The sequence below is a fragment of the Drosophila pseudoobscura genome, chromosome 2 (genome assembly GCF_009870125.1).
Source record: "Drosophila pseudoobscura strain MV-25-SWS-2005 chromosome 2, UCI_Dpse_MV25, whole genome shotgun sequence".
NCBI lineage: Eukaryota > Metazoa > Arthropoda > Insecta > Diptera > Drosophilidae > Drosophila > Drosophila pseudoobscura.
The window spans coordinates 23,400,447-23,422,331 of NC_046679.1; the positions used below are offsets into that span (position 1 = coordinate 23,400,447).

General features: G+C 40.7%; 1 protein-coding gene across 18 annotated transcripts; it reads right to left on the minus strand.

Annotated features, from left to right (window-relative positions):
* Positions 1-103: 103 nt before the first annotated feature.
* Positions 104-21,580, minus strand: gish (casein kinase I gish). 18 transcript variants are annotated; one of them, XM_033376517.1, is made up of 13 exons: positions 21,251-21,580; positions 14,554-14,762; positions 10,515-10,625; positions 9,011-9,177; positions 6,029-6,143; positions 5,700-5,968; positions 5,469-5,639; positions 4,660-4,737; positions 4,180-4,260; positions 3,737-3,802; positions 2,860-2,958; positions 946-1,052; positions 104-432 (listed from the first exon to the last, which is right to left on the minus strand). In XM_033376517.1, exons 2-13 carry the CDS (start codon positions 14,663-14,665, stop codon positions 363-365), a joined length of 1,446 nt encoding a protein of 481 aa, XP_033232408.1. In that variant the 5' UTR covers positions 14,666-14,762; positions 21,251-21,580; the 3' UTR covers positions 104-362. The 18 variants fall into 18 exon arrangements, with proteins under 18 accessions (XP_033232408.1, XP_033232409.1, XP_015037911.1 ...); XM_033376518.1 differs by lacking the exon at positions 21,251-21,580 and adding an exon at positions 15,033-15,049; XM_015182425.2 differs by lacking the exons at positions 9,011-9,177; positions 21,251-21,580 and adding exons at positions 7,105-7,253; positions 14,883-15,026.
* Positions 21,581-21,885: the final 305 nt, after the last annotated feature.

A 21,885-nucleotide genomic window follows, 5' to 3' on the forward strand; every position in this document is an offset into this window, starting at 1 on the left:
TTACTCTGTTTTAGTGTATGTTTTAAATGTTTACGGTTTGTTTTGTTGGGGTTTTTGTTTTTGTTTGTTTTTGTTTTGTTTTGATTTATGTTTTTGCATTCTCTGTTCTTGTTGTATGTTTTGTTTGTGGGGTGTTTGTTTTATATTTATATAAATTACAACGGAAGTGTCGGTGTGTTTGTAGTTGGTGTGGGCGTCAGCATCGACGCGGATGGAGGATAACGCAGCGTGTGCTGCGACGTTGCCTGCTGGATGTAATCCTGACTCGGATTATTCAATACGCTATCCCGTGAGTTTGAATGTGAAGTGGCGCGCAGCAGGGTGACTGCCTCGCGTTCCGGACTACATTGTACACCGTCTAGTCATTTTTGGCGCGTCGATTTCTTCTTCTTTCGTTTAAAGAAACAACAACATCTGGAATATAAGGAACCACTGGAGACAGTTAACCAAGGGACAGAAACGAGATTGGATATGGACACGGATACGGATACGGGGGATATGGGTGGGAAGGGGAGGGGAGTGGATTGGATTGGAGTTGGTGGTGGATGCGGTTAGGGATTTGTGGAGAGGGAGAGAGAGAGAGAAAGAGAAAACGGAAAAACGGAAGTTGCGCATTAAAAACGACAAAAGCAACAAAAATTTCACTAATTAAGTTGATCCATCAATCGATTTATCGTAGAAATCTATACTAAATGTATCGATAGAACGTACAATATCGGTCGCTATTCCGATCAATGAGTATGCGAACAAATAACGTGAGATATCCATAAATTCATCGATAGATTCATCAAATAATGAATCACTATCTTGGATCAGATGAGATGCATATTTTAATGAATTCTCATTGAATAACATTAGTTCACCAGTGTATCGCTCGATACATCTATTTAGAACAGTGTCTATCTATCGACACATCGATTAATTGATCACTTAAACGACACATACTTTGTTTCATCGACAACTTCGACTTCAGGCTGCTGTGTGATGGGCGTGTTTGAGTGTCCGGCCGTGGGATCGTCCGGATTTAGTTCGCCATTCGTCGAACTCACAACCTGGAAACAAGGACACAGAACAGAGAAAGATAATGCATAAAATATGTGTTATTAGTCATCGCATTTCATCAACTCTTGTACTAAACATATAGTTCATACACATAGTATATATGTATATATATATATATTTAAAAAGGATATATATACATATATATATAGTAACTGGTGATAATACATTATTGGACGATTTACAGTCGTTATTTTGATTTATTGTTAGCACTAGTCAAAAATGAAATCATTAATCGAAAAACATTTTAAACGAAAACCAGACTTAGAACGCGGTACAGTCACCACATGAAACAAAACTGTTATACAGCTCTACAAAACCAAACTGGACTACGTGTGGGAAATTTTGAGGGATTTATCCTTTGCAAACGAGCGATTAACTATCAATGGCTGTCATGAATTTCCCCTACTGTACCTACTACAGAGATTGCCTTTCAGCAGCGGAGCTCGTTTGCACATCACAAGTCCAGGCACACACACACACAGATGCTACTACACATAGATGATGAATGACAGGACACACGTAGACGACAGGACAGACATCATTAATATAGCAAATACCTCTCGCTTAGGAACAATAGGAAACTCGTTGGGCATATTTCGGAGGGTAAATTCGTTTGTATTTGAGTAATAGTAGTAGAAGAAGTAGAGTAGTAGTAGTAGTAGTAGAAGAAGTAGTAGTAGTGGTGGTGGTAGGTGGTTCTTTGATTGTTGTTTTTATTTCTTGGGCGGTTCGTCGTCGCTTTTCTCATAATAAGCATCGAATGGGCTATCATCGTCGGAGCTCGAATCTTCGGGCAATCTCTGTAATAAGTTTTTGGTGGTTTGTTTCGAATTTGTTTCGATGCATCAAAAATGGACTCTCCAATACTAAGGCTAGGGCATGCCAATGATAGATATATCGGTATCTGATTTATGACAAATGGAAATCCTCTGGCGCCGAATTCTTAAGTCTATGACTGTATTTGATTTGCGATTATGTGAGTGTGTTTTTCTGTGTGTGAAAGGTGCAGCCATGCAGCTTCTAAGTAGTGGTCTTTGAGTGGTGACATGGTGGTGTGACATGCAGACAAGTACAGTTACGGCTAGACCAGTGTTGGTTAATGCGCACAGCATGCAGGTGCGAACACGTTTCATCTTCTTAAAAATCTCTCATGCAGTTTTCGTTGTGGAATCCTCAATCAAGGAAAACAAAAAAAAATACTAGAGGAAGATCCGAGAAAAAGTGTCACCCAAGAAGAGAACGAACGAAACGTGGGTAGAAACCAAAACGAACCGAACAAAAGTGGAGTAAACTAGAGTGGAGAGGATTAGATTAGGAATAACACACGTTGGGAGGAGATTGAGAGAGAGAGAGAGATTGTTGTTCAGTACCTTGTTGAGCTAATGTAGAGTAAATCAAGTGAAAACATTAGAATTGAAAAGGCCAAAAATATAACAGTCTGCGAGTAATTCAATGAATAGATAAGGATAGATATACTTATAGGATATACAATACGGGTATATGTATGTACAAAATTACAATCGTTCAAAGACTTCAATAACATAATGAGGCGATAATGCAAATATGTATGTATTATGTATTTATGTTCGTAGATGTTGGGACACGTTTTGTCCTTGCTACAGAGTTGTTGTACATCTTGGTACATTATTATTTATATACAATTACAGACTGAAGACAGAGCGGAGAGCGGAGGAGAGCGAGCGAGCGACAAAACAGAAATCAACAGAACAGAGTAAACGGAAAAGAAAGAAAGAAAAACGGTTGTACAACACTGGCCGGTTGTCGCAGCGAACTTACCTGCACTGAGCCATGCCGATCGGCCGGCGTTAGATTGCCCAGTGTTGCCCCCGGCTTTGGCACATCAGGCCACGCAGCAACACCTCCTTTGGCATTTGTCTGGTGGTCGATTCAATGCGATTCAATTCGATTCGGTTCGATGGTTGATTGTGGAGGATTGGAGGTAAGTTGTGTGGTTTTGGTTTTTTGTTTGGGTACAGTTTTCGGATCGGTTTTCGAGCGAGCGAGCGAGCAATTGTTGGAAACGGATTTATGCAAATTTATCAATAATTAATTTTCGATTGGTATACATTTTCTTTTTGGTTTTACTGTACAACAAAGAGACAGTTCTAATTTGTATAAAGTATTTTTTGTGGTGTGTATGTTTTGTGTGTGTGTGTGTATGAGTCTAAATAAAACTAAAGCAAGTCAAGAATGTGCTGGAACTAAAGTTATCACCGGACCAAAAACCAAAAACATAAACTTATTTCATATGGTAGACAAGTCAAGCCAACAAAAAATCAAAATTTCATCAAACAAAGAGGAAAGTAGAGCGGAATTAGTTGTGTGTGAGAGAGCAACGCTACTACAAGACCCGTTCACCAGCGATCAATCGATTCAAGCAGGTCTAATACACAGAAGTAAGGTTAGTTCAACTCTCAGTGTTGCCAGGTTGAAATACGACACGAGCATTTTCAAGCTGGCAGTCCCCTGAAAGGCAACAGAGCAATTCCTTGGCAAAAGAAATTAAAACAAATTGCAGACGAAAGCCATTTCTGATCCTAGCATTACTCTCTACAATCTGTTATACACAGACGTATTCTAGTATGTTGATTGGTTAGATTCGCATTTCACACTAACCAGTACAGAGATATTTTTCAAGTCTACAACGTCTAACCTGGAGTACGATATATTCTTCATTCTCATTCTCATTATCGTCATCAAAATCAAAATATGAAACATCCTATAGATATAGGAATCTCATACATGTATATAGGTTTGTACAGAACGTAAATGGCAACATTTTGTGTGGAGAGAAAAGTAGGAGGATAAAACAAAAGCGTTTGAGAGAGTAGGGTGGAAAAAGAAGAATAGTTAAAGATCAAATGTTAGAATGGAATAGAAAAGAAGAAGAACCAAAGAGAGAAAAATCAGCTAAAGCTATACTTAAACAAAGGTAACTGTTGTTTGTCTTACAACCATTGAGTATATAAACGAAATTAAGTTACATTTCCATCAGAGGGACAGAGAGACATATGTATAATTGTATACTGTAGAGTGGCACAAGGTTTGGTTTCTGTTCTGGAATATGGATTATATATGTATATAAGTATACTTTACCTTAGCCGTAACATTATGCCGATCTTTATTTGGTGAAATGATGACTTCATGGCCAGTTTGCAGAGATCCGACGGGCGTTGACTGTTATTTTTTGTCGTGTGTCAATGATTTTTTTTGGGATGCAGTTGGGTTTTTTATTTGTATTATATATGTTTATATATATATAGATGATGCAGTTTCGAGTTTTTGGTTTTAACACACACATAGAGAGTTACACGCACACGGACATGAAACGGTGTTGATAACCGAAAAAAAGAGAAAAAGAGTTCAAGAGAGAAGAGAAGTGCTGTTAAAAATGGCATCAAGTTATTGCTTAAGTTAGTTTCATCAATTATGCTTAATTTTACGCTAGCTTAACCAACCAATATCAAAGGCAAACAATACAAGCATTTACCAACACTGAGCGGGCGAGCGAGCGATTGAGCATCATACATGGCTATGCAACACTGATTTCGATATCTCTTTCTGTTTTTCTGATACCTTATCTGACTTGTTCTTGGCCAAATGCGACGGCGGCGCATTCTTAATGACTTTCATTTGATCCAGCTGCTCCTTGGTCTTAAAAACAATACAGAAATATCTAAATTGCTGTGTGTGTAAGAGTGTAAGAGGAACAACGACGATAAAACACATTTTCGAATAGTTTTTATTTTATGGGATTGCTTTTTTAACTTTGTCCGTAACTTGGGAGGAAGAGGGCGGCCTCGAATAGAAAATATATATTGCTTGGTCAAAGAAGATAATACATGAATGGAACTTTCGAACAAACTGATCGTCATCTGCTTCTCATTCTGCAGCATCAAAAAGAGAGCTGAGCAATGGTTATGGAGCCTTCAGATTGATTGGTCTCTACGTCCTAAGATTGATAATCAGTCGGCTTGTGTATTGATGTGGATTATTCATTCTTTTGGCGATCGTGATGATGGATTTCTTTGATTTTTTTGATTAGTTACATTGTCCGCTCTTGATCGATCTTTTCCATAATTCAAACATGATTTTTTGAGTTAATTGGATGGTTCCTTGTTTGGGCTTGGATTTTTTATGGGCTATGGGTATACATCTATATATATATTTACTCTGATCTGATCTAAAGGTTTGCATTCGCACTATGTCTCCTATAAATTAAATTATGATATCGATGCTTTAGAATTCGGCAGAGTTATCTTTTCGTGTGTCTATGTGTGGTGTCTGTGGTGTCCTTGGTTAGAATGCACTCAATGAAAACTTACGTATAGTGCATGGTTAGGATTTTGATTTTGTAATAATTGGGTTGAATGGTAACCACCTACCATTGTCTTCCCTGTCCAGTCGAACTCTCCCTCGTCGGTGTAGTTCTTACGGTCGAATAAGTCTTGAAACAGTCTTCGCAGAAAATCATAGTCGGGCGTTTCGAAGAAATCTAACCGCCGTACGTAACGCAAATATGTTGCAAACTCTTCCGGATGTCCGTCGCAGAGCACCTATAGGAAAAGAATTGCCATTAGAAATCTTTACTTCAAAATGAGAAGAGATTTAGAGACCTCAATGGGCGTTGCACGTTTCGTATCACCGATTTTTTGATATCTCTCCTTGAGTGTATCAGCCTTAAGGCCTTGCCACGGCAGTGAACCTCTTAAGAAATACATAAACATATGACCCAATGCCTCCAGATCGTCACGTCGCGACTGCTCACGCCCCATATGCGTATTGATTGACATATAGCGTGCGGTGCCGGTTAGGGACTTATGCTCCCGATATGGTATATGCCTATTTGTATCTAAATCAATGTATTCTTTGGCCAAACCGAAATCTAAATAAAAGACGAAAGTCGATCGTTATAAGGGTTTCCAATTAATATTCGACTACTCACCAATTATGTGTATAATTTTTTCACGTTTTGTTGACGTTCTGCCAATGAGAAAGTTCTCTGGTTTCACATCCCTATATATTAAGTGCCGACTATGAACATATTCGATCCGGTGGAGCTGTAGTGTTTGGAGTTGGGTGATTGAAGGTGATCACAGGAAAATAGAAAGAAAATCAATTAGCTAAAGTAGAATTTGTTGTCGATAATTCAATAGAAGCAATCCATAATATATCTTGAAACCATTATGGATTGCTCTTTTATTAATCACAAAATACAATTTATTTTTAAATTTTACTTAGATTTTCTGCAGTGTCTCAACTAGCTTTGTTTTTTACTGTTTGCTGTTTGATGGCAACGGATTTGATTTGATTTTGGTTTTTTATCGATTGATTGATTTCTCTGATAAATCATAGATTAACAACTTAAAATGTCTATTTTAAACTACTAAATCGTATGTAGACATGCAAATTTTATATCATATTACAATGAACGTTTGTGGTTTGGTTTTTTTGCTGAATTTCGTGGTAAATTTATAAACTATGGTGGCTATAAAAACAAAACAAAAAAGGCAAATTTTAAGTGTATGACAATCTCTGAATAATGTAGGCGAATAATCAACTTAAGAAACAAATTATAATTAAAATTAAACCTCAACCAGGCGTCTACAAAAATGCGAGAAAGAGAGTGAGAGTCGCAGAGAGAGAGAGAGGGAGAGCGGGCGAGAGCGAAATAGAGGCAACGACCTAATTTGTTAGTGATGGAAAATATCATATTAAAAAAAAATAACTAAATATTGTAAATATTATAATTTTTAAAAACGGTTAACCCTAATGAAAAATCACACACATACAGTCTCCCAAGCCCAGCACACGCACACAAACATAAAATAGAATAGTGTTCGTCTTGATCTTAGCAGTAGTGTTGGTTAATTTTTGGCCTGACTACCAGTGTTGTGAGAGAATATGATTATGTGCGTGCTTAAAGAAAACTTTGCTGATTGTTGTTGCGTTTGTTGCTGTTGCGATTGTTGGTTTTGTTTTGATTTGATTTGATTTGTTTGTGTTTGTGGTTGTACTTACTAATTGTATAGCTATCAGTAGTACGCTCTTCAAAGTGAAACGTCTGCCGCAAATATCGAACAAATCTTCGAGTGATGGACCAAGTAATTCCATAACAAGAGCATTATATTTGCCGCATGGGCCGAAGTAATATACTTCTGGTACACCCTCTGCTATTGGCCAACAATCGTTGGATGATTGGTTGTTTGGTTGGTTGGTCGATTGGTCGATTGTTGATTGGTTCATATGAAATTTGGTTTATTTTTTTATTTGCAAGGAATCGAGCGAGTGGTTTGAGTGTTGGACAGCGCACAAAAGATTTTGATGTTCGATTTGTTGTTCGGTTGTTGTTGTTTTTGTTGTATTTATGCAAAAATTCGTGAGCGAGACGTAAAAAGAGAGAGAGAGAGAGAGATGGGAGAGAGAAGAAAGAAAGATGAGAGATACAAAATTTCACATTTGATATAACAGTTTTTCTTTTTTGTTTTTGAGGGAGCTGTACTTGTTTGATATGGCGAGTTGTCGGACACAACGAGAAAGAGAGAGCGTGATTGAGAGAGACAGGGAGAGATGTGTAAAGCGAGAGATTGAGAGACAGAGAGAGCGATGGAGATACGGCTCATGGTTTGGAGGTTAGTTTAGCGCGTCTTACGATATTACCACCTTTTATTTGATCGATAGGGAAAGAGAGAGAATAAATATACAATCAAGTAACTGTGCTAAACACAACAAGAACAACAAAAATAGAGATTCTCGAAGCATATACACGAGGAAGCCTGCTGCTGCTCGACGACCCCAACTGAAGCACAAGAAGAACTCGCCCAACGCCTAACCTAAAATCCTAACCTAACACAATATTGAGATTTTGTCAACGGTTTCAACAATTTTCTTTGAGTGTGCTTAAGGATACGCTTAAATATTATAGTAGTTGGCTTTCCTGGGGTGTTGCTGTTGCTGTCGCTGTGGGTGTGTGGTCTGTGTGTGTGTATGTGTGTATAACAGTTTTGGAGGTGTTCCGTCTCTCTGAACTCGATTATTGATATTCCAATCAGCTATTTCGATGGGCAATCTTTTGCAACTGTGTTAGTAGTTTTTTTTGGTTAAATTATATACACTTTCGATCATAGAAATAATCATAGAGAAAGAGAGAGAGAGGGAGAGCGCAGCGCATACGAAAACAAAAGTGAAAGACAGAGATAAAAAGTATTTTTAAGTAAACAACTAAACTTGTGTATTAATTATGCTTTGGGCAAAGTTCAATTTCGAAACATACTGTTTTGCTGTTGTTGTTTTATTTACAAGGAATTATATCTGTTGCTGGTATGCCTTAAATGTGTACTTTTTTCTATGTATATACGACGCTTATTTACATGCTTTTAGAATAAGTTTCTTTAAAGATCGTTACAAATGGTAGCTACAACCAAAAAAAAAAAAAAAAAATTAAGATAAAAAACAAAGAAGAATTGTATGCAGTTTTTGAATCAAATTACTCTTACGATATTTCTTGTCATTCTATCTACAATAAACTAAAAACTCGACTAACGTTCATTGCGTGTGTTCTACGAGATTTATAACAGTTTCGTAAATCATACAAATTATATAAAAACCATTGAGAAAGCTAACTTTCAGCCGTTGAGACACTTTTGGTTCATAATGTTATTAACAATTCCAGAAAAAATAGTATCCGTTGTGTTTTTTTGATGAGTTTTGAACGGATTTCACTAAAGGAACTTTAAAACGCTTGATGTTTTCCAATACTAAAGGATACTGTCAAACACTGGTTATGAAACAAATTTTCAACGCAGTCGCTTGGACATTAAGATATCAATGATCCGTTCATTCCTCATCAAAAATACAAAGAATACGAAAAGAATTCACTTTCGTTGTGTTGATAGTTTTCCATTTGTTTGAAGAATGCCACACTTACAAGTTGTTTTGCTATCATCAATACAGTCTTAAGTGAAAATTTACGGGCGCAAATATTGAAGAGATCTTCTAATGACAATCCCAATAACTCTAAAACCATGGCATTGTAACGGCCACCGCAAGTGCCCAAGTGATAAATGCGTGGTACGCCATCTGGGGCGGATTCGGCTGGACATTCGTTTCATTTCATTTCATTTCATATCATTTCGTTTCATTTCGTTACGGCGTACAAGATAGAATCCATTTCCAAATTACGATCCAGTCCGATTTCATTTCCGATTACCATTCCGATGATGTGGTTGATGTGTGAGGGGGTTTCGTATATAACATGCCATCACAATGTATTATGCAACAGTTTTAGGTTGGATTCAGATCAGTTTCGGATCAGTTCGGTTTCGGTTTTGGGTTGTGGTTGAGGTTGATTGCAGCAGACACAGGGAGATCGATATATTTATATATATATAGAGAGAGAGAGAGAGAGATAGAGACAGAGAGCAGCGCATAATGATCAATTTCGGGTTTGAATTTCAATTTTATTAACGGTTTTTGTTCAATTATTCATTGCGAATGAATATATGTTTTCGGGTTTTTGGAGTAGGGTGGGTTTTCGCAGAGTATAGTTGTTGTTGATGAACAGAGAGCAAGATATATGTATATATATAATAACAACAAACAAGAAAAGGAAGTAACGTAAGAAAAAAAAACAAAAAACAAAAAAGATTTAACCAAAAATAGGGCAAAAAACAAGAGTTCAGAAATCGGTATATATAGCAGATATAGAGTATATACAAATGTATATATAACATAGAGAGATAGAGATTTAGCAGTAAAGTGATTTTGGAGCTGTTTTTACATTTGGTGGGTATAACAGTAGCTAGAAAGCCACAATAATATTTATACAATACTGTATATTGCAATACGTATTATTAATCATTTTCTTTGTCAAATTTCACTTCACTTCACGCACCGCGACCGACCTCCGAAAATATGCTTGAGAAAATCTATTAATGTTTTTCCTCTTCTCGTCGTAATTTTCATTCTTCTCAACGGCGTATAACACTGGCTGGACACAGCCAAAGAGTGTTATACAGAAAATGATAAGCAAATCGTTACACGAGAGTACAACTAATCAAGTAGTGGTGGTAACGGTGCAAAACTTTGTTTTATTTTGGAGTTTAGGTTAGTAGGAGGTAGACAGAGAGGTATAGTTATATAGTTATGTAGATAAATAGATATATAGAGGGAGAGATAAGTAGTAGAGCAAGAGTGCTTGGTGTTATCTGGCATTTTCGTTTCGGTGCAGCCGTACAGTCTGTACCTCTTTGGCTTGGCTCTTTCTTGAGGGATTTCTTTCGAGGGGGGGTTAGTAATTGTTAGTTTTCTGTTGGTTTTATTAGTATTACGAAAGAGGACGACGGCATTGGGGGCGGGGTTTCAGTGGGGTTTGTGTTTGTTTGTTATGGTGTTAAGGTGTTGAGGTTGGATTTAATAAATAGTTAACATACCATGTGATCCTAATAGTTTATAAAACCTATACTCTAAGTGTAGTTGCGGAGCCTTTGACTTCATAGGCTCCATTTTTATTGCTACATGTTCATTGTTGTAAAGATTTTTTCCTGAAAATAAAAGGAGAGCAAAATGTTAGTTCGAATTGAAACATGGTACGATAAATCGTCATTCGAGGGGGGGGTGAAAAAAAACCCAAACACTTCAAGCAAAAAATAAGAGAAGGAATAAGAGACCCTCTCCCACGCACACAATTCTCATGCTCAAGACGGGAGACGGCATGCATTCTTCGCGCACACTTTCTTTACCTGCCCCACTGTTCTCGGCAGTGCCACGCCCACCAAAGCAACACATTCGACGACCTATGTCGGGCGGAGGAAGAGTGAGAAAGACGAAAAGAAATATATACAATCTGGGAATTGCATTTTTGTTTTATATTTATTTTTTTTTTTGTTTTTTTTTTGTTGCTGATGCTGATGTGACGAAACACACACGACACAAGCAACGGTAAACGATGAAGACACACTGACAGAGACAGACGATGTCAATGATGAAGAGCAGAGATTTAAAGCATCGGGTGCCGAAGCGTTTGATACCGTTATGATTTCTATTACAGCTATAAGAGGCAATAATCTGATTGGATGCTAGTTTATGATCCGATGCAATTTCTGCCAAGCAGTGCCAACATCTGCTCATAATCAGCATACCCTCTGCGAGGGTATCACAAGTTCGCTCATGTGCGAAATTATGTCATAAGAGAGTGGGTGGGAGGGCGAGACTGGAGAGGTAATGGAAGAGAGAGCCTCTGAATGAGTCTGAGCGTAAAGTGGAAGAGTGTGAGAGAGCGACTGAAACGTGTGCCTCAACGAGCGAGTGAGTGAGTGAGTGAGCGACTGAGCGTGTGTGTGTGTGTTTTCAGGTGTGGGTGGGTGTTTGACAGAGGTACAGTGCTTATCAACAGACAGAACATTAAACCGTTGATAGAGTCATCACACACACACACACACACACACCTATGAGTGTATACAGCACACACACACAGTGTCAGAGAATGCCGCATGACTTTGATTACATATAGACGACGACGTTGTCCCCCAGCAACGCCCTTTGGCACGCCCTCCTGCCACCCAACCCACCCACCCACCAACCCCACCACAGATTAGAAAGCCTAAAGAATTTCATTTGTTAATTTCTTAGAATGAGTGAAAAACATGCATTTAAAATATTTTATAGAGTATCAAGGGAGGGGGGGGTGGTGAAACGGGAGTGGCAACAGCATGTGGCGACAGGCGACTGTCATTCAAAATCGTTTTATTTAATTGCTGTGCACGGACATTAACAATTTCCATTGAAAATGCATTGAAAAATACCGAAAGCCAGTAAGGAAAGCAGTGCATACCAGTGGCTGTAGTGGTTTCTTAAAACTGTTGAAAGCAGTGCATTGATCCACTTAAAACTTCCAAGGAAGACCACTACAATCCCCTTAAAACCACATTCCGTACACCAGTGACTCTCAAACAACATGACCTAACGCAATACACAATATTAATCATTAATCATAATAAATGAACCTCAGGCAGAGCGAACTCCCCAACCTCAAAAGTAGATGCCGCCGAATAGGAACAAAAGTTTTCCATAAAAAGCACACACACACACACACACACAGAGCAGACCCCGACCCTAAACAACAATTTCTTTTTTAAGGGCGTGCTATGGAAAACAGAAATAAACTGAGAAAAGTTCCCAAATTAAACGAGAAACGCCCACGCAAAGCGCCCATAAAAAGAGAGAAAGAAAACCCACCTACATTCTTTGTTTTTCATGATTTTCCTTTGACTTTTTTCATGTCTGTTATTTCTTTTATTAAAAATTGGGAAATGCCAAAATAGCGAAATGAGCGTGTGAAAGAATAAACCAATTTTTGTCACTTTTATTGCAATTTATCGAAATTCCCCACAAAATTGAAAATGAAAAAAAAAATCCCCCAAAAATATCGCAACTTTTATCTAAGCGTTTTGCGGTAATCGGATTTAATGGGAAATAAGCGAAAAGAAAACAAACAAAGACACACACACCACACACAATGGGGGGAAATATATATAGAGCACAATTAATAAAAATGATATCAGAAGCAAGGGAAAAACAAGAAAAAGAAAATAACAAGTGTTCTGTGACGTCACAGAAAACGTCTATAATTTAATCGGACGTTGGACTAACGTCACAGCGTGAGGTGCGGCTACAGTTGGTATAATATTAGATGAGATTTGTTAGATTTGTTTATTAATGCGACTTTACGGGTACGGGTACGGGTCTCCTCTTATCGAAAACGATTCAAATTGAATGAACGGGCTGTGAGGGCTCTGCTTGAGTCGAGCGCGAGCGCCCAAAGCAGTTAAAAGCAAGCAGTCTCAGTGCTTCGATCGCGCCGTTAGCACATTCTACGACAATGCAGTGATGCTAAAACTGTATGGGATTTCCTATTTGCGAAATAGCTAAAGAAATCCCTATCGTTTAGCAAGAATATAAATGAATCCAATTAAAAACAGCTTTTTTTGTATTCTGTGTATCTTTTTTCTCCATTCTCCAATCTCCGCCATTCTGCATTGTCTACTCTTTTCCAGCGGAATGATTCATGCAAAAACCACATTTGTATGGGTGTGCGTGTGTGTGTGTGTGTGATGCCCGCGCAAAATGCAAATAAGAGAAAAAGATGAAGAGAGAACGACAGAAAGAGGGCAAACAAAACAAATAACAAAATGAGCGGCCTGAGAGATAGAACAAAGAAAAAGTGCGGCTCCAGCTTTAAAGAGGGGGGACCGCAATTAAGAGAGGGACAGAGAGCGAGAGAGAGAGAGGGAGTGTAAACTGTACAGAGGTTTAAGAAGCACTGATAGAGTGTGCTTCCAAGCATGCGACTCTCCAAGAATTTTGTACCTTTAAGGCAGGAATGCCCACAGTTTTAGCAGCACTGCTTCGCTGGGAGGTGGGGGCTACCTGTTGGCAATGTGACAGCAAATGCACAAAAGGAAGTGGCAGGCCCCAAATACAAAAAGAGGGGCACAGACGGGGAGGGGTACGGCGGTGCGGGGGGGGCGGGGCGAGGCAACAACTTTATAAAAGCGCATTTAGCAAACAAAGCAAAAGTGACGACGACGACGACGACGCCAAGAAAACAGATGGCGGAATGGAATGGCATGGTTTTTGTTGGCTTGTTTGTTTGCTGCTTGTACGGTGGGCACTCTCGTGAGTAAAACAAAAAAAGCCACTGTTCTCATTGTGGTTAATACTGTTTGGCAGCAACAGTCGCCAACTGAAGAAAAGGAACGTGGGGCAGGGGCCGGGCAGGCCACAGCCTGGAAGGACGAAGCGCTACCTCCGAGGACCGAAGCTTTAGCTACCCTAGGATAGCCTTCCTCAAAACCAGTATACCCTCTGCCAGGGTATCGAAAACGTCAGGGCGACATTACTTGCATTCCAAAAAGGTAAATGGGAAAGCGCAGAGGACAGCAGGAAGGGAGCAGCGGACAGCAGGAAGGGTAGCGAAGAACAACAGGATGGGAGGAAAACAACAGACAGCGGAATGCAAAGAGGGTGCAGGAGAAAAGGAAGAGAGTGTAGGAGGAAAGGAAGAGGGTGCAGGAGGAAAGGAAGAGGGTGCTGGAGGAAAGGAAGAGGGTGCAGGAGGAAAGGAAGAGGGTGCTGGAGGAAAGGAAGAGGGTGTAGGAGGAAAGGAAGAGGGTGTATGTGCGTGGGTGGGTGGGTGACAGGTAGGCAGAAGCTCGGCTTTGAGTCATCATAAACTTAATTTGCTATTTATTTACAGCTATTGCGGCCGGCGGGGGAGAGTGGGAGGGCACGGAAGCTTTTCAAGAGAGACCAATTCTTAGATTTGATGGCCTTTGAAAGCTCTCCGAGCAGCCTCTCCGCAGCGCAATCGATAACCAATGGACGATGGAATGGAATCGATTTCGATATCACTTTCGAACACACAACATTGGGGGATTATATGTATATCGGGGGAGGATCTTGGGTACTTACCTAAACGCAATTCGCCAAAATTACCACAGCCAATTTTTTTACCGACACGAAAATTTGGTCCGACCATAAGTACACCGGTCGTGGTGCTTACAGATTGGCGGGTGGAATACATGTTATTGCTTGAGCTCTTAGCACCGGCTAGGGCTGTCGTGGTATTGGCCACATTACCAACAGATGGACCGGCAATTGTCGTCGGTGGGCCGCCGCCACTGGAAAGCACACGGAGAAGGAAATCGATTAGTATCTGATGGAGTTTTCAATTAAGGTTTCGATTTAAGGCAAGGCTAAGGCTATCCCATATAAGCAAGTATCCCACGGATAGCTCTTACACGTACTCCTCTTTCGCTTTGTAGGTTGACACATATTTACGCAACATTTAATTTTGAATTCTGCTGACTGGATCGGCACAATTTACAACACAAAAACAAAACAAATAAAATACAAATACGGGATTTATAAGTCTGTGCTGAAATTCTTACTGTAAAATCGATTGCTACTCGGACTATTTTTTTATTTTTTTGTATGCTTTTGCTTTCGTATGGAACAGAAAGCACACACACACAGAGCACTCCAAATGTTGAAAATAAATGGAAAGACAATTTTTGTTGTTGTATGATTAATGAAAACATGGGATCTTCTTTGTGTTTCAAGTAAAAGTGTAATGGATTGTGTTCGTTTTTGGCTCCAAGATGGACGGAGAAGCAACAGCGGGCTTGTACTCCGCAGACCCTGATAGAAGGCTGTCATATAAGCTTCCTATAACGAGCACACGATGTGGTAAACCTATTCGTTGACGGGGGGTCACCCCAAGCACGACCAAGTCGGTGCCGATCTATTGGGTTCCCAGCCACCAAGGCATCGAAGGAAACGAGGCAGCAGACCTTCTGGCTAAGGCTGTAGCCCTTAGAACGCCGGATTACAGCCCGAGAGTAGGTGGAGGAATATCGCAATCCGGAGGAACCTCGAAAACTCTGTGCAAAGAAGGCAACGGAAAACTCTGTCACTACTTATGGCACCTTCTACGGAAGGACTTCAGACTGTTAGTCTGCCTCAGCTACAGAAGCACCCCGATTCTTGAGGTGTTTGAAATCTCAAAGGCACTCCCGCAATGGTTTATACCCCCCATTCTGATGGGTCCATGCGTGGCCCCTCTGAGAGCCGTCGGGGTTACCATAACCTAACCTAACCTATAGATAGTATCTTTTTAAATGATTCCAACGAAAATGAGGCTCATATCTTGAATGATTGGAAACATCCAAGGCCCCATCCAAGTTAGATCTCCCAAGGACTGGGGACAATATTCATAGCGCTTCATCGTCGCACAGTTTATCTTCATCTTCATTCAATATGTTGTACCCGTATATCCTTTGTTCTCCACCATTTGCCTGAATAAAAAGTTTACCTAGAAACTTGTTCGCTCAAGTCTTAGCCCGTCTAAAATAAAATTGTCATGCCGCAAGTGGGCGTTACCACGGCAGCTTATAAGAAACGACAGGACAATGACACAGAAACTTTTTTGCATTATAAAGTGCCAACACACAAAGAATCGATTCAAGTCGAGTGTGGAGTGCAGAGTCGACTCTCGAGTGGACTCAAGTGAAGTTTTGTCTAGGCCAGGTAGGTTTTCTGGGGGGGACCAGAGAGCGGGCCTAGTGGCGAGGCGAGAGCGCTCGCCCAGGCGTAACCACTCGGATCGGAGGGCGACGGAGTGACTCATGACTCAGGGCCAGACAAGGCGAATACTCGGTTCGTTTGATTAAGACAAAAGGTTTTACTTTATTGCATTTCTCGTGTTGGCAGTGCTGTTGGGGTGTGGCCCAATGCAAGATCTTTTTCATAATGCCAGAATTGGGTTCAATGTCAGGTGGAGGATGACCCAAATAAGGCTTAAAGCCATCAATTCCGTCTTTGGAAGAATGAATCATAGAACTGCACCGTATCTTTCCCCAAGAACATGGAAATGGGCAAATAGTGCCCAATGCAAAGACAAACAGGCACAAAAGATTAGACTATCAACATGACCTGTTATCTAAATACAGATATTTGTCCCTATAATTTCTGGGAAAATCTCTTCAGAGTTCGGCGCGACCTTTTGGGGTGCCTTCCTTCTTTACATTCCACTTTTAAGATCTTTTTCGCTGATAACATACCCATAGCAAATATCCCCCCATTACAGACAAGATGAATCGACGATCTTTATGGATATTATATGGTGGCATATAGCAATTTTCATTTGGTAGAGAACAGGGGGGCTCGATTCCCTGTAGAAATAGACTCCGCCCAAACCATTAACAGGAAATTATTAGTTAGTCTTTCTACTTCACAATCTCTCCCCGATTTCTCTGTCTCCCCTTTCCTCCTCTTCTCTCTGTCTGTCGGTCTTTCGATTCTCTACTTTTCATCTAATATCAGTTTTTGTTGCTTGTAAATTATTATTTTGCCAGCTGCAAACGGGAGTCGGGATAGAAAATCTTATCTGCCCACACACCAACACAACAACACCAACACACCAACACTCACTCAGAAAGAGTACCAGCGCTCAATCACAGAAGGAGTGAACGCGATCGTGAGAGGGCAAAAGAGAGAGAGAGAGAGATAAACACACACACACACAACCGACTCGAGCGACTCGACCGATAATTGTACCGTTAAGCGCTGTTGTAAAAAATAAAACACAGAGTAAAAACCGCCGATAACAATTAAAGACTAAATTGCTCCGAGAGAAAGAGAAGCAGAGTAGGACCATCGAGTGCAACAGAGGGAGATGGAGAGATCACAGAGAGCAGGCGACGAAATGAGGCAGAAACAAGTTCGAGTTCGAGTTCGACTTCGATTACAAGTTCTCCTCCCTCTCCGTTTCCGTCTCCTGCTCCACAGAAGCAGGCAAATTTCAATTGGACTCCCCTACACCGAAAAGGAGGAGGCATATGGATATAATAAGAACCCAAACCTGATCCCAAGCTATAACCAAAATGATAGACCTCGACCGTATACCCTCCACCATCTCAGTTTCTGTAGGGTATTCCCTACTTCTTTACGTCTCCATTTCTCATGGCTTTTCTTGTTATTGCTTTGACTGTTTTTATGGCTTAATATCCTGCGGGCAAAACTGGTTCATAAGTACTGCACGAGTGTGTGTCGATGGATGGATGTATGTATACATATGCCTACACATATGTACATATAACTCCTTCCATTCGTGGTCCCAGCGATCGATCGCTGTTTTGGCTCTACTTCTGGTGTATATCTCATGGCTCCCCACTTTTAACAGTTTTTTATTGAGCGTCAGTCTGTCTCTATATTTTTTTTTTGGGGTCGTTCGCTTCGCTTTTGCTGCTTCTCCTTCTTTTGCTGGCCAAACGGGTTCCCACTTCTCCGTTGTGGTTCTTAAATTGCAAAAATACACTGTGTTTTTGCCTTATTTCTTTATGAATCAACATGTGAGAAAAGGCTATCGACTGAGAATTGAGCACAGCTGGGGTCCTGTTGTAAGACGATCAGCATTGACCGGTTTCCTGGGATGAAGACGGACAGAAAGAGGGAGAGAGAGAGTGCCAAGGGGATAGACACAGAACAGGGATTTAAAACAAGGGATTTTCAACACTAAAACACTCTTATCTTTAAATATTTCACAGAAAACCCCAATGAATCCCAAGTTTTCTCCTGCTCCTCGATGGTATGGTGGCCAGTATCCCCGCCTGTCGCTGTTTTAATATTCTAACTTATTTATCTCCTTTTTCCTTCTCGTAATATTGCCTTGCATAACATTTAGGAATTCCCAAATTAACACTTGTTGCCAGAGAGAAACGAAATTGAGCTCCAGCCCCGGGGCGGGCAGTGTCAATGCAAATCCGGCAAGAAACCCGTTTCAAAGAAAGTGAAATGAAAGAAAAATATTCATTTTTTGTGTTATTTTGTTTGCCAGAGAGCGGGAGAGAAAATCAATAATTAAAAATAAGCCAGGAGCTAAAAATAAAGCCCCCACACACACACACCCTCACACACACCGCACTCATATGTGTGGTTCGTGAATAAATCAACTGTAAATCAAAGAAGGTATAGCCCCAGTCAGAGAGAGAGAGGAAGGGAGGGAGAGGGAGGAAACAGCAACCGCAAAACAGCGGAAACCCCCAATTAGAATTTCTTCAATTTGAAGAGAGCGAGGAACCTTCTGGCTAGAGGAATGGGACCATCATAATTTGACAAATTATTGATTAGCCTTAGTGCTTTTCGAACTCTGAGTCATTCGAAAATTCAATTAGAACACGGGAGAAGCCCTAGAAAATACTCAAAAACTTTGGTAATGCTGATATTTTTAGGAAAATTACATAACGCTGGAAAATAAACAACAACAACGAGAAGAAAGCACTGAAAATAAGTGCAAGCTTTTGATAAAGGAAATCATTGTGTGATAAGTGTATTAGTATTTGTGTACGTGGTGTGTGTGTGTGTGTGTGTGTGTATTTCTTATCAGGCAGAGATTTGTGTCCGCTTTTCCACTTTCTCTCTCTCTCTCTCTCTCTTAGGGGGATTACACAATTGATTTGTTGTTGTAATCGCCACTATTTATAGAAACAAACAATTTCAATATAATTGCCAGCGCACAAGCAATTGAATTTCAATTATGCAAATCAATTGGGCAAAATTATAAGTGGAAAGTAAGTGAAAATATACCGAATATGGAATACGCTGCCAATACAATTTCTGGTCAGCTAGTTTAGGGTACAGGGTGACCTTGTTTTAGTCAATGTTCAAAACGTTTGGTCGGTCTTACTTGAAGGCGTTTTGATCCTTCAATTCAAGCGGAAATCCCTATCAGATTTCGACTAATTGACAATAGTTTTGTTGTTATTGTTATTTTATCAAACAGAAAGGGTATTAGAGTTTGTTTTGTAACCAAATTCCGTTGACAATGCGCCTTGTTTGTGTGTGCTTGCTATTATTAATATAATTGTTATTGTGTTATTCGCTGCGACGGTTTCGCTGTGCTTCTGTAATCGAATTGCTGCCACACGGACTGCTAAACACAACATAACGTGTCAATATCCAATTTCAATGGCGTTTTGACGTTTTGAAAGGCACTGCCGACAGCAACAACATTCAACTACTATCGTTCTGATTCGCATAACACATAAATGGACAACACACAGACACCGACACAGACCGGACAGAGTACTTCAAGGGCCGCCTCCTCCACGGCAGCACCCTCTCTGTCACTCCAAATGACCTATCAAGCAGCGCATTGATAAGCACAAGAGAACATCACACATACAGAAAGCACTTGAGAACGCACACTATCACTCACTATCGCTCTCGCTCTCGCTCTGCCTCTCTCGTAGGCCAAGGCGCAAGCAGTGCGAACAAGTTGGCTAGATAAGCGAGCGTTGATTAGCAGCGACGTCAGACAATGGCGAGGCGAAATGAACGAGTGTGCGAGCGAGTGGGAAGAGTGGGCATGCAGCCTGCAGTGCAAGCAGGAGGAGGAGGAGGAGGAGGAGGAGGCGAAAGCCTGGCACAAGGAGAGAGTGAGGTGCAAGCGCCAGTGCAACAAGAGTACAGTGGGCTGCAGACCACAAATAAGTGACACTCCTAGTCCCGACATGGAATAAATGAATATGCGAATCAATATTTTTACAAAAAGGTATTTTTGTTTTTTGCTGGAAATACTTATGATTAGTACCATTGTACCAGACTGATTGACGCTGCTTTGGGGTTGGGTTTGCGCGTCACAGCAGCAGCAGCAGCAGCAACAATTCCATTCACTATGTAGTCTATCAACGCCACAGCCTCAAACAGACAAACTGTGTGTGTGCCGAGTCTGTCTGTATGTTTGTGTGTCGGGGCGCCTCAATGGCCGATTGACCTTTGCATGTTAGATTAACATTGAATATGCAGCACCCCCGCACCCACCCAACAGTCTGTGTGTACGTGTGGTTAGAGATTTAATTAGTTTAGCCTCAGCTGGGAGACCACCACGTGCAAAAGCTAAAAGTTATGCAAATGACTATGATCGAGGTCAAACGCTATCATTTATCTATGCAGCATAGAATACATGTGCGTGTGTGGTGTGTGTGTGTGTGTGTTGAAAAATTGTCGGTAATTTGCTTTCTAGTGTTCTCTTCCTGCCTGCCTTTGGGGCTCATTTGGTGGCAGACGACCCCGAAAATCACCACAGAACCCAATCGAAAATCTCCTCCAACCCTGTCTGGGGTCTCAACCCTGCTTTTACGGTTATTTACGCTCGTTTCCTTCCTTCCTTCCTTCCGCCTTCTGTGCCGCGTGGGCGGGCCTGTGAATGAGTGGAGGAATGTGCATATGCAGCTTAAGGGCGAGCGGCGTAGGGGGGCGTGTGCGGTCGACATTGAAAAACCTCACGTGCGTTTAGCGTTGCCAACTAAAAAATATCGTACTTTTTTTTCATTCTCTTATGTTGGCTGATGCTCTGTTGAGGTCAAAGTCGCGGGTGAAATACAATGTGAGCATTTTTCCTCAAATAAGCATTTGCCAAATTGAAGGCTACACACACTCTGATTAAGCTGGTCACACTTTCAGTTCATTCCCACACTATTGTGCATCCTATGGATGTCCCTCTCTCTCTGGCATCTGCCTTCAGCCTTCAGCCTTGCTGCTGCTGTGCCTTCAACATGTGTTCAACATAAGAATGGATCGGGTGTACAAGAACAACAAAAACACTAACCCGGCAAAACTCCGTCAAACGGCGCTTTTAGTCAGACCACTGCGAGAGCAAGAGAGAGAGAGCTCTGCTTCTTGGCCTCATGCATGGATTTCTGTGTGCAATGCAGGGGGGATCAGCAGAGCCAGCAGCAGAGCACTGCTTGGTCCAACTGTAAGCAGCTGTTGTTGGATTGACTTCTGCTGCGGCGGCCGTTCCACTCTCTGCTGTTGTTGTTTCTGCTGCTGCTTTCTTTGTTGTTTTTGCTGCTGGATTTTGTTGTACTTGAGAACGTGTTTTTCCTCGTTTTTGTTTTATAATTGTTTAATTGCTTTTTATGGCCTGCACTTTATTCCGGTTTCTTTTTTGTATTTGCACACTTTTGAGAACATTTAATGCAATTTTTAGTGGGAATACTGCTTGCTATGCTTGGAATTAAATGAAATATTTAATCTTTTGATATTTGCACACTGCTTGCATCTTACATTTACATCTTATTTCACAATGATATCAAATATTCTATATTTTTTGCAATTAAACTTGAGACTCTCCCCCAAATCGGTAGATTTCCACGAAAAGCTCCGAATAATCTAAAATTTCCCTTACGATCGCAGAAACAGGGTGTTGCGTGTTCTCACTTGGTGTTTCTCCTTTCAAAG